A 13,728-nucleotide genomic window follows, 5' to 3' on the forward strand; every position below is an offset into this window, starting at 1 on the left:
TTAAACATCAACTCAACATGCTTTGGCCTAACAAGTGAGGGAAGTCTTAGAGTAAACATGAGCCACACCTTGAGGGTTGAGTAAACTCGTACCTGCAGTCTTACAACTCCACCTACAAATAAATTACCCCCTCAAAAATATTCACAAACCTGCAACAAACCAAGGCATCATGCACACACAATTAACCACTGGAAGGCATCGACACAAAAAAGGATGCTCATTCACTTTTTTCTATAGAAGTTAAGGAAAGATTAGTATAATACTGCTAAAAACACGAGCACAATATCAAACCAAGCCAGTGGGTACCCATCAGCAAGAAATAAAAGGAAATAAGTGCAGTACCACATTTTAAAGTATCATGTCACATCTGTACCATAACAGCTGGGCATTCTTCATAGAGTAATGGAAAAGGATATGGGTGAATCGAGAAACACACCATTCCAAGGGTCATACCATCCTGAAGGTAAACACCCCCCCCCCAACTCCCTAAAGGTACACACCACACCTCGTCAGTTCCTATGCAAAATAATTACCTTGGATCTAATATTACTGGGTAGTTAGATTGTGGATCTTCACTACTTGGACGCGTACAGCTAAAACAAGAAAAATCATAAATATATACGGCATAATACATGTAACTGGAGAACTTGTTATAACATGGGATAAACATAAATACAGTAACTCAGTATATAAAGAAATTTATAACTGTACTTCAAATACAAGGATGTGCCGAGTGCTTGTGAGCCTATACTGATACAATAATAAAGTCGATTTGTCATCATTATCTCATCTCCTACGTTCATGGGATAAGATACAGAGGGTTTAGCCTGTAGAAAACAGCAGCAATAAGGGCAACAAAGTTAAAAATGTTAAAACTACACTCGTCTATTTACATATCTTAAACATAACATAGGGTGTGTGGAGGAGGGGGCGAAGATGGAGTGTGGGGGGAATGGCGAGACAGGGAGGGTGTGTGAGGGGGGGGGGGGTGCCAAGATGGAGAGGGTGATAAGATGTTTGTGATAATGAGGACAATGTGTATTGAAGATAGTTAAGATTAAGGTGGAAGACTGGGAGGGTATATGATGGAGACCTAGGCACTGGGTCAACCTGGGACCTGCCGGGTATCTCCCATCTAGTAAGTGGACCTAAGTAGTACTGTACAGTTGGGCTCATTTGACTTACAACTGAGAAACCCAGGTTCGAATCATAAGCAGGACAGAAATGGCTGGGCATGTTTCCTTTCACCTAATGCCTCTCTTCACCTAGCAGTAAATGGGTACCCGGAGTTAGTCAATTGTAGTGGGGTTGAATCCTTGGGGAAAAGTCAGTAGTAGCCTTGGGGGGGGACCTCAATATATGCATAATGTATGTATGTATGTATGTATGCATGCATGTGTACACTCACCTAGTTGTGCTTGTGGGGCTTGAGCTTTGGCTCTTTGGTTCCGCCTCTCAACCGTCAATAAACTGGTGTACAGATTCCCGAGCCTACTGGGCTCTATCATATCTACATTTGAAACTGTGTATAGAGTCTGCCCCCCACCACATCACTGCTTAATGCATTCCATTTGTTAACTACTCTGACACTGATTTTTTTTTTCTAATGTCTCTATGGCTCATCTGGGTACTAAGTTTCCACCTGTGTGCCCCTTGTTCGTGTTCCACCCGTGCTAAAGAGTTTTGTCTTTGTCCACACTGTCAATTCCCCTGAGAATTTTGTAGGTGGTTATCATATCTCCCCTTTCACTTCTGTTTTTTCCAAGGATGTGAGGTTCAGCTCCCTTTGCCTTTCCTCGTAGCTCATACCTCTCAGTTCCAGGACTAGTCTGGTGGCCTACCTCTGAATCTTATTCTAACTTTATCTTCTGTTTAATTAGGTATGGACTCCAGGCTGGAGCTGCATTCTCCAGGATTGGTCTTACATAAGTGGTATACAAGGTCCTGAATGATTCCTTACACAAGTTTCTAAAGGCAGTTCTTATGTTGGCCAGTCTAGCATATGCCACTGATGATACATTGGACTTATATTAGACAGACAATTTTGGGTACATCTGTTATACAATGTATTGTACCTATACATCAGTTATGTATTGTACCTTTACAATATGTAATACATCTGTTATACAGTACAATGCATGTACCTATAACCTGAGGTTGTAAAAGCATCTTAATCACCTTCAGTGGTTGTGTTTAATATCACACTAGTTTCCTGAGAAGCTATCTTACCCTGTCAAAGTAGGAGAGACATAGGTGTATGTATATATACGTGGATATGTGTAGGTATGTGTGTTTGTATTTGTATACAGGGTATGTGGAAGCTGGTCAGAATTGCATTTTGCCTTTGTAAACGTACATTAATGACTGAAAAAATACACCTCGAACACAGTTTATGAAGGACAGACGTAAAGCTGTATTTATGTTTGTAGGTTAGCTTAGCATTTTAAAAGCCCTACAATCACCTTCTATGATTAATTGTTCAATAAATCACTGAATTATGTGTTTAACAGATCTCTAACCCTGTCCATGGAGATCAGAGGAAAATATACAAATGCTGATTAGCATTGTAAATGTGTGGCCACTTCTGTGGTAGGGGAAAAAATGCTGGTTGTCATTTTACTCCAAACTACAGTATTCAATATTTACTGTATTGTAACAAACCAAATAAAAACTTTAACAAAATCTATTACAGTATAGTGACACCTCAGTTTATGAATGTCCCTCTTTACAAACTTTCAGATTATGAGCCCAATTTCTTCGTAAAATTTTAATCGGGTTACGAACTTTGCCTCGAGTAACGAAGTTTGTCGATTCTGTATGCGTATGGCCGACCTAATGCACTGTGGCATGGCCTTCCGCATAGTGACAACCGCGCTTGAATTCTTTGTAAAGAATTCCGGTATTTTTCGGATTTTGGATTTTTTGAGCATAAAAGTTATTATTATATATCTTGCCATGGATCCCCAAGAAAGCCCGTGGTAAGGTTCACCTTAAGAAAATAGTTGTGAGTAGAGGCAATCCCTTCCTCATTAAGAAAATGTGTGCGCGAAAAATGAGAAGAACTGCAGTTTTTTTGAGAAAACTCGCCCAGATAAAGCTGTAGCACGCCGCTGTATTAACTTTTTTAATGACACTGTGGTGCCTCATTACAGACCAGTAATGTTACTCAATGTTACAATGAAGGGAAAAACAATCCTCTATGGATAGATTTTTAGTGATGAAATCAAGCAGTGAGCCACAAGCAGGACCTAGTGGTATGAAGGCAAAACATGAGTACCCCAGAGAAGTCATCACTGACTGATGTTATAATGGAAGGGGACTCCCCTTCCAAACAGTAATACCTCTCCTTCTCACTGTCTTCCATATGCCAACAAGAGTCATCAATAAAGATAAGCAATAACTTGTACATACTTTAGTACTAAAGATCTGGCTGAATTAGGTATAACACTTACTTTGAAGTTAATATTTTTGGGAGTATGGAATGGACAAATTCAACTTACATTATTTCTTATAGGGAAATTCGCTTCGGTTTACAAATTTTCAGGTTATGAACCATCTCTGGGAACCAGATTAAATTCGTAAATGAAGGTACAGGTACCACTGTATAGGGGTATTAAGATACTGTAATTATAAATACTGCATATCAGATTACGTACAGTATTAAGATTATGCAGCAAAAGTGGAACTGCTGTTTTTGAATGCCCCTCTTTTCAAATTTTTCAGTTCTTGAGCTCAACTTTTTGACAAATTTGACACCGTATTCAAGGTTTGCTTCCGTGCTCGAGTTTGTTGATACACGTATGGGCCAACCGAGCACATGATGCACTTCATGTTTAGACGACCGCGTGCGAGTTCTTTGTAAAGAATTTCATTGTATATGTGCTTTTTTGGTTTTTAAACATAAAAGTTCTTATTATATATCATGCCATGGGTTACAAGAAAGTCATGGGTAAAGTTCAACCTAAGATAAAATAGTTGTGAGGATGAGAGGAAAAACAAGAGATCATTAATAGTGAGAATGTGACGTCTCACTACAGACAAGTGTTAAAACGTAGGGGAAAACAAGTGTCTATAGACAGATTCTTAGTAAGACAAGCAAGCAATGAGCCACAACCAGGCCCTAGTAATATGCCTGCAAAACATAAGAGAGTACCCCAGAAATGTCAAAAAAAAGTACAAGGGAGTTCCCCAACTTATGAAAATCTGATCTTAGGAATGGCCCCTCAACATACCTATTTTAGCCCCTCCCCCTCACTCCTCTATGCAAACCATTATTAAGTCTCCATTACAAACATTGCTACCAATGCTCTATTTCATATTTAGACCGATGAAAGTCTTTTAATGGCTGATAAGAAGAGGTGTGTTGGTAGTGCACCAGTGACCATACATTACTACTTAATACTGCCACTGCATCTAGAAACTCGCTCTTGAAAAAGAATCGTATCGGACAAAACAGCTCCAATATTCAAGGTAGATAATACGTAGTTTTTCTTACATCATTTTTCGGATAAATATTTTTACAGAATTATACCTATTGTGAATCTGGTACCGAGTTACAAATTGATGACATGCACCTTTTTCAGAATGAGATCCATTTGTAAGTACAGTACAGACCTTCCTGTACAGCACTGTAATACACAGCACTATACATATTGGATCTAGTACTGTACAGTCAATCTTGCCTTCCAAACTGACTGTTCATTAATTTCTGGTTAGAACTGGCCCTTAGATTTGCAGCAAGCCACCTGCAGCCCAAACAAATGTCTCAGTCAAGGGAGCTTTATTGATTTTGTATTGATAATGATCATTGGTGTGGGCGAGTTGCACCACATCATTCCAAAAATATATACTAGTATTGTCACAATGGCTTAAAAAAAATGCTGGTAACATTTCAGCCTACAACTAGCAGTACAGTAAATCAAAAGGATAGTGAGAAATTTTGTGCAGACAGAAGGCTTAAAGGCAGACAAGTCTGGCAGCCCCATGAAAGTTGTAGTGTGAGAAATACAAGGTAAGAATGCCCTTAGTTATGTAAAATGCTTTTTCTAGATTATTGAAGACAGAGATGACTGTAAATTGGTGGAGCTGTGTGCTGCACAAAGAGTTGATGGATTGTTAGATGGATTGTGCAAGGAGACAAAGCAGTCAAGGGAATGTGTATTGCCACTAGACAAAGATGAGGCAGAGAGAGCAACCTTAAGAAATCATCTACTTTTAGTTCTACCAAGGATAAGGGTTTCAGGAAGACCATAAAGAGAGGCCGATATCTATAGTGAAAACCTTCAAATTTTTTCTATGTACAAGAGGATGAGTGTGAAGGGAGAGAACATGCTCAAAAGGTTAAAACTACAAAAGGAACACAAAAATTTTAAGAAAATGTTAGTTGTTGAAGATTCAACAACTTTTGTAATTCTCAAATTAAGTATTTAAACAGATTTTTGTGCTTAAGATAAGGAAAACAGATTAAGGGTTTGCTATGCAGAATACAAAAATGCCTATTTAAGCAATACTGTATGGACAATATTATGGTTGGTAATGGAAACAAATAAATGATTTGTATTACTGGCAAGAAGTTACAACACATAATAGAAGCAAAATGAAATTATGAAGTGCACATAGCATGGCAGGCAAAAACAATCTGTTCTTTCAGAAAGATACCAAATTAGTGAAAGGCTTGGTATGTTGAAAAATGAAAGGTTAAGTTATTGATGCTGGCATAGAAATAGGTGGCATTCTAAATAAGACCATCTTCTACTTTACTAAAGAACATGGTAATTTACAGTGGTTAAACCAATCTTTGTAGATGATGAATCAGAGAAATTTATTAAATATAAAATTAAAGTCCAAGTCCTAGGACAAAAGTAATTGCCAGGGTCTTTAAAAATGTAAATACTGTACAAGTGAGCTCTTGTCTTTCAGATTTAGTAAATCATTAGAACCAACCAGCAATCATAGACAGTTGTGAATATGGTGTTCATCTTTAAGGAGGAGGGTTAGATCACTAGCACTGAACTGTTTACTGCGGGAAATTGCTTGAAAAACAATTAATAAAGGTATCATAACATTGGTTTACCAAGGGCAATTCAAATCTGAGATAGTTGAGAACATAAAGGATTTCAACATTGTTTACCCTTGACTTCAGCAAAGCTTTTGATACTGTGCCTCTACTCATGAGTTGACATCAACTATGAGTTTTAAAAGTTGATTAATTCCAATCCGACTTAACTGTATATAGTACAGTATCTTAATTAGCACCAAAGGTAATAAGGTGCTTCATCAGCAAGGTAGCAATGGCTTTATAGGTTTGTTGTCTCCAAGCAGCAATAGCTAAAGTGATATTATCATTACAGAATCCTAGTCTCAGACTGTGTTACTAGAGTAGAATCTTCACTAGCCATACATCAATAATGATTGACAAATTAAAATACATAGCTTTCATTAGCAATTTGACTTCAAAAACAGAATACAGTACCTACATCCTATATATACTGTACATATGTATATATACCCAGTAACAGTACTGTAAACACTTTGCACCATCCATATCCTTGGCAAAGCATAGTATTAAATAACCAATAATCATGAATATCAATTTAGTACATGAATATTTAGTTATTAATTTTCTAATTAATCATTAGAATAATTAAATAGTATGCTATGTAATAAGATCTATAGAGAGATTGGCACACTATACAGTCTTATTAAAGTCACTTTAATCCATGTCTCATGTATGGTTTTCTCTCTCTGAGTTCTTTAGTCCAGGCTAAAATTATACACATCTCATGAAAATAGCTTCTTCACACTACACTAGTGAAGCTTCATGACTTAAATGAGCTCTCACATGTTTTGTAGTTAACCTGGAACAATATATGAAATACATTAATTGTTCAAATGAGTATTCATTATCCAATTTATAAATATCCCAAATTCATACAATTGTTAATTACAAAATGATTAAATCCTTTTTAAAATATAATTCAATTAAATTATCCAGAAAGGGGACAAACTGATTGCAATGGAGTCTTAAAGAGAGAATATGTAAGTAGGCAAGTGTCTAATATAGTCTTTTATGACAGTGCTGCAACACAATTTGCTATGAAGGGCAAAATCAGTAGGCCAGGACAAGAACCCTGGATGTGTACTAGCATTTAAACTCATGAATACAAATCTGGGTACAGTATTATTAAAGTGCTAGTAACCTACAGCAGTTTTCCCATTTTATTTGTTGTATAACTACTGAATTTGTCCAATTTCAGTAAACTGTACTATATTATATTATTTTTCTATCAGTGTTAATAAAGAATGTACCAGAAGTTTGAATTTCCAACTGTCTCAAAGAAAGCTTTTCAATAACACCTGGTGAAAATTGTAAATTAATAAAGTTAGAGCCAAGACGACATTTAAATATCTTGTCAAGCACTGCTATTTGCCTAAATGCCAGAATCACACTCACACACTGACAGTTCCAAGTGACAATCAACAACAAACAAACTACCACAATCTAGCCTAAAAGTCATTCAATTTCTAGATGTTTACTACATGTGTTCACAAACTTGAAGCGTCAATAAATCTAAACAAACCAAATACCACATCCCAAGAGGCAGAGTCAATTAACTGAATCATCACCCATGAAACTGACGCGAGCTCCAGGCCATTGTACATCGGATTTACACACACCAGTACCAATTATTCCCGGACTTCACATTTAGTGTCGACAACTTTGGGTAAAACGGCGAAAACTTTGTCTCCAGCGCGTGAAATGTAAAGTTTTAAGGACTACTTGCCTTCCTCGAGCAGAGTTGTTGTCATTGCCCTCTCGAGCCTTGCTTGCCTGAGGCCTGTTGTTTTTGGGCTTTTTTGCCCTTTTCTTCTTAGCGACCGCTGCAACTGGAAGAGACAGCGGATAGTTACCAACTCCAAGACTATAAATGGCTCATAGTCACATATATTTTCATACCACAAATGCTACTTACTTCGGCGATTCATTTCAGGCTTGGTGCTCATTTTCACTTGCCAGGGGCCCAGTGCAGCACTGTCTGCCTGCACAACAGATGGCACCACCGCCGCCTCGCTCCCAGCACACGCCCGCCAAGCGCAGTCCTCCCTCTCATACACTCTCAACCTAACTATACTACTACTTAGCCCTCAACCATACATTGTCATCAAACACAATAGGCTTATAAGCCAGAAATGGGTGACTGTCTTTAGGCTTTCTGATCGGTGGGAAATGGCTTCCCCACTAGGCTTCAGCATCATTATTGATAGAACTGATCATACAAAAAAAATTGGGATTATATTTATAACAGTAGACCTTTAGATCTATTCTAAATATATCTAGTGGCAATTGTGTTTTATTTTTTGTTGGATGGAATAGGCCTATTGGGTTGTTGGTTTATTATGTGTGAAGACGGCGTCACCAACGGCTGGATCAGCTGTTCAACATGACAACACAAGGAGCGGCGGGGGACGGAGCAGCGATGAGACAACGCACGACGCCATCACTTTACTCTCAATAATGTCCAGTACCGGGTATTCCGCGAGGGTTCCTGGTCTCCGTCAACATGGCCGACATCATCTCATGCAAAAGCTACACTTCAGAGAGGCGAGTCTGTGGTCCTAGTTGAGGACCGGACATAATTCTGGGATTGATGTCCTTGCTCATGGTCATGGCCACCATAGTCCATACACACACACTCACAGTTTACCTGGGCCAGCGTTGCACTCTACCATACGGAGTAATGGCTACTGACAGTCTCATTATACAACTGTTTTTATACGTCTTTGACGTGCAATGTCTAACTCTTGCATCATATATAAGATCCAGCTTAAAATGTTTAGGATACATAACAATAGTGCAATAAAAAAAAACATTAGCCAGTTTATGTCAAGTGATTTGATATGCTGTTAGATGAAAATTAATATTACTTGTAATTTACCTAAAGAATGATAACTAAGTTGATAAGAAGGCTTATATTTGGGAGGACCTTTGACAAGCCATTGGCTTCCAGTCCTTATTAAAGCCCCTAGTGTTAGTGACTCAGGAAAATTTACGTAAATATCAACCATGCACCTCACCATGTATTTAATGATGTTGAACAATTTAGTGTTTCTCCTTCCCTCATGTCTATATGAAAAACATGCATTGATTGGTCCTGGCTCCAGTTCCTGGGCAAGGCAAGGTGCTGGGTCACATTTCCTTATATCCAATACCTCTTCATCCTAGCAGTAAATAACAACATTCAAGCCTTCCTAAATCATAAATATTGATGTACCACTGTACTGCAACTCCCTTAATCATCACTTCGAGCAGTCATTTGGAGGAGAAACTCTTTATGCAACTTGCTTGTTCTATAAAGGAGGTTATACCTGGGAGTTCTTCAGCCATTATGAGTCACATTGTAAGGGGAATGGTCATTTGTTAAGGAAACCTCAATAAGCCTAAAATGCCTCTTATCCCCAGTAATGGAAAACCAAAATATATTCATAATATTGTTTATATTGAAATATGTATGGGCATAAGCACTGGGGATACCTCTCGAGAGGCATGGACAGTCTCGGCTGGTGTTCCCCAGGTATAGAGGGTTCTACTGTGTGTGTAAGTCATTCTTCATCAGTAACTGAAGTAGTACTTTGAGCATAACTTAGGTGATTACACCAGAGCTGGGCAGGCTTGAGCTACAGACTTTCACATCAGGGTCTTGTCTTCATGGCTTCATCTTCTCTTCTATGCTTTTCCAGGAGGAGATGACTGTACTGTACTATACTTATAACATAATATAGGGTCAATCACAGGCCTTGGGCATGATTCCTGCTGTGCTTTAATATACCTACAATTTTTCTCTTGTCTGTTATTTTTTTCATGCTATGTAACTGTTATCATTTTTATAAATTTTGCAAGTATTTACTTATAAGTTTCTTATATTAAGGACCTGCCCGAAACGCTGCGTGTACTAGTGGCTTTACAAGAATGTAATTACTATGCTATGTATCCTCACAATCCCAATGTACCTTCTTGTATATAAATAAATAAATAAAAATAAATAAATGGGGTTTTACAAACCTCTTCTGCTGGAAGACCATCTGACCGAATTGAAGATGCTACTGCTGAACAGTAGGCAGAGTATGCTATATAAGTGGTGAGGTGCTCCACAAAATTGTATGTGATTTTTATACCATTGGCAGTTCCTGGGTTGTAATTTCCGTATTGGTCACAAATTGGAATTCCTTCCATTGGTGTTAATAGACCAATGCATTCTGGGTCCCATATTGTAATGCAAAAATCCTACAAGCACATCCCTGACCACCCAACTCTTGAAATTTACACTTTGTGCAGATAGGTTGATTTTGTAATAGTTAAAATAGCCTTTCTGCCATCTTTGCATTACCAGGTGAATTTACTCTTCTTTTATATTATTGAACTATTTTTTACCATCATAGTGCCAAAGCAGTTGAACTGGGGTCCATAGCAAGTGGCTCAATTCCAGAGTGGTAAGTTATGAACTTGCTATACATTTCTCCCCAACTTTTAATGTGTGATTCTATTTTCAATGAGAATCCTTCAGAAGATTGACTTTATATATTGAACCTAATATGGGATTTCTTGTTAATTTTGCTTTATATATATAGTTTTTCTGGGAGGGCTACTTGGCAAGCTCTACCCAGTTTAATCCATGGCAGGCCCTTGCGAGTCATGTAAGCCTATTGGGGATCAGAGGCCAAAACCTGGCCCTTTCTAAAAAGGCACAAGGAACAGAGGATCCTAGATCTCACTAACCAAAAAAAAGGTCTTCAGAAAGGTTGGCTAACTAAATCATACCAACAAAAAGGTAAACAAACCATTGAAAATGGGTTAGTGGAGCTTATGTCTGACATTCACTGTTCCACGCCTTTTCCCACCCCAGCACTTCTCGGGTGCTGGTATTTCACATTGCTGCAGTATGTGCCACCCATCGTTACCCTCTCAATAATGAGGCCTTCATACCCAGGAGGGGTGTCCATGATTATTTTTTCCAAGATGACTTCTGCATACTGGAGGCCCGAGGAAGCAAATGCAAGCCCTGTGTATGCATGGGACTTGTAAATCTTACTTGATACTGGCCCCAGCATGTTGCACAGTTTACGAATAACTATCCTCATCAACCCCAGCTGTGCCACACAGTTGAAGGATTACGTCAATGTGGTTGCCTCAGGGTTGGCCCTTTGTCTTTTTAGTATCTAGTCTTGGAGCACTTGGTGTTTTCTTCTTGCTCCAAGTTTGCTCCTTCATCTCCTTTCCCTGTCCCAGCTGGTGTTGTTCGACAGGCCTGGGCGCCTCCCTATTTGCTCCCGGTTCTGAAACTCCTGGGAATTTGCAAACAATGAGTCACAATAACGTGGCTGAAGATGTGATGACCAAACCACACATCAGAAGATGGAGAAACGATGATGTTTCGGTCCGTCCAGGACCACACACAATTTGATAATGGTCCAGGATGGACCGAAATGTCGTAGTTTCTCCATCTTCTGATGTGTGGTTATGTCATCATCTGGTAGTTTTGGAGTCTGTGGGGTGAGAATATTTTTGATGTGTTTAGGCCTTCTTTGGGGACTTTCCTTTCCACTTTGATGGTGGTTTTGGTGTTGCTTCCTTTTTTTTCTGTTGGGAGACTACTCTGTCCCAGTGTCCTTCATTTTTGTGTGCAACGGGGAAGGATTCAGTACCTGGGGTGCCTTTTAATCCTGATTATATTAATTCTCTCTTGAGTGTGGTACTTGACTAAAACGGAGTTTGTTGTACTTCCCCTTTTGTTATTTGAGATGAATTCTTCAGTGGCTTCCCCTCATTTGGTGCCTTTTGATAATTACTGTACTTTACTTCCCCTCATTGTGCTTCTGGGTTTGAGCAAAGTCCTTGGAGGCTTTTATGTGTGGCAGTTTCAGAATTCCCGTCTTTAGTGTGCAGTGGCATGCTCAGATCTTTTTCGACTCGTTCAGGATCAGAATGTCTTCTTTTGAATTCAGGCTGTCTGCTTCTTAATTACAGTAATGGTTGCAGTATGAGGTTCCCGATTTGTCGTGGCTTGCATGTAACACACACTCCCTTTTTGGCTTGACATGGCTTTTGCTATACCCAAATGCCCAAGTAGAGGCAAGTTCTGTCTGTCAGGCATTTTTGGATGGTGCAATTATTTACCATTAACTGTTAAACAATAGAAAATGGTTTTAGTGTTGGACAAGATGAAAACAGTTGCAAACACAAGAAAAGTTCTTTCCAATCTTGTAAATCAACTCCACTGTGGTGCAGTGGTAAACGCAAGTCATAGCTGAAAGATCCCATGTTTAGTTACTACAGAATGACAGAAGTGTTTAGGCAAAGTTTCCCTTCACCTAATGCATCCATTCACCTAGCAGGAAATAGGTACCCATGAGTTAGGTAATTGTTGTTTGTTGCATCCTTGGGAAAATCTATATTTGTCCGAGCTTGCAATTTGCCCAGAGGACCAATAGTAAGACTATATCAACACCCAGTGACCCTACATGATACAACCTTCAGACATCCTTTGAATACTGGTTTGTTGATCAAAAGTTGCTGTCTAATGGCAGAATCATGAGGAGCCTTATTAATACTTGTCTGATCAGACAAACATGAAGCCAATGCCTTCCACTGTCCTCTGGTGAAGCATGGGCCCAGATGTTAACCAGGTCTTGAAAGAGCACACCAGGAGCCCACAGACCCCAGGCAGTATGCCAGGCATCATATCAACCCTGGCTGTTGAATAGGAATACTTTATGGCAGTATTGAAACCCAAAGACAAATTATTGAAATTGAAATTGAAATTGAAATAAGTTTATTGAGGTAAAATACACACAAAGGGATGAGGTAGCTCAAGCTATTCTCACCCCATTCAGTACAACGTGTTAATATATACATAGACACACATCTCAAACAATAAACATATTACCAAACATTCTGAGAGGTAAACATATACATTTCCTCCTTCACAAGTAGTATGGTATCAGACGTACACACAAATACTTTTATGACCTAGGTATACTGTATAGACAATTTGCAAGACACCTGCAGATAATTCAACAAAATATTACAATCTTGGTGCAAAATTCTTATATCTCTCAAGAATATCATCAACCTTTCCGTTGTGACACATCCAGGCTATTTGTTCAGGAACAGTCCTTATCTCAGTGTTTCTATATACATTAATCAACGGACAATCAAGAATATAATGGGCAAGGGTGTGAGACCTTAACATACCACATAGTTTACACTTCGTGTCATTACCATGAACATCTATCCCATATTCCCAGTAATATTTGTACCCAAGCCTGAGCCGCATGTACACAGAGTCACTCCAAGCATTTCTCCTTTTACCATAAGTGAAATGGGTGTTTTGACTCACATACATGTAGTGTTGCATGGTTTGACTTCTCTCATACATTATCTCTCTCCTCTCCACTCCCGCCTGTGCCTGAATATTTCTGATTTTGCTTCTTATTTGTCTCATTGTGAATTCACATTCAATGTCAACTTGTGGTTTTGATGTGGCACGTTTGGCCAAGTCATCCGCCACCTCGTTGAGCACTATTCCAACATGAGACGGAATCCACATGAATTTCACACTATAACCTTTCAGCTGTATCTCAGTTATTCTTCTCTTACAGTCCTCCACTATAGACATGAAGACTGGGTTTCGACTGTTTAAGGACTCCAGTGCTCCTCGGCTATCGACAAAT

The 13,728-nt window shown here is 38.8% G+C and overlaps 1 protein-coding gene and 1 long non-coding RNA gene across 4 annotated transcripts in view; one reads left to right on the forward strand and one right to left on the reverse strand.

Annotated features, from left to right (window-relative positions):
• Positions 1 to 604: 604 nt before the first annotated feature.
• Positions 605 to 8,007, reverse strand: LOC138357978 (uncharacterized). Its single transcript, XR_011225189.1, has 3 exons — positions 7,974 to 8,007; positions 7,785 to 7,887; positions 605 to 6,857 (listed from the first exon to the last, which is right to left on the reverse strand). It is a non-coding gene; the product is annotated as an uncharacterized lncRNA (long non-coding RNA).
• Positions 8,008 to 8,354: 347 nt separating this feature from the next.
• Positions 8,355 to 13,728, forward strand: part of LOC123773122 (uncharacterized) — a 59,768-nt gene continuing 54,394 nt past the window's right edge. For 2 of the 3 annotated variants that reach the window (XR_011225187.1, XM_045766618.2), the window contains exon 1: positions 8,357 to 8,602. Coding sequence is in view for 2 of the 3 variants with exons in the window: in XM_045766618.2 (XP_045622574.1) it covers positions 8,516 to 8,602 (87 nt within the window). In the remaining variant the exon portion in view is untranslated. Of the gene's footprint in view, positions 8,603 to 13,728 lie in introns of all 3 variants that reach the window. The other variant, XM_045766619.2, reaches the window with a different exon arrangement.

This window comes from Procambarus clarkii, chromosome 81, assembly GCF_040958095.1.
Source record: "Procambarus clarkii isolate CNS0578487 chromosome 81, FALCON_Pclarkii_2.0, whole genome shotgun sequence".
Lineage (NCBI taxonomy): Eukaryota > Metazoa > Arthropoda > Malacostraca > Decapoda > Cambaridae > Procambarus > Procambarus clarkii.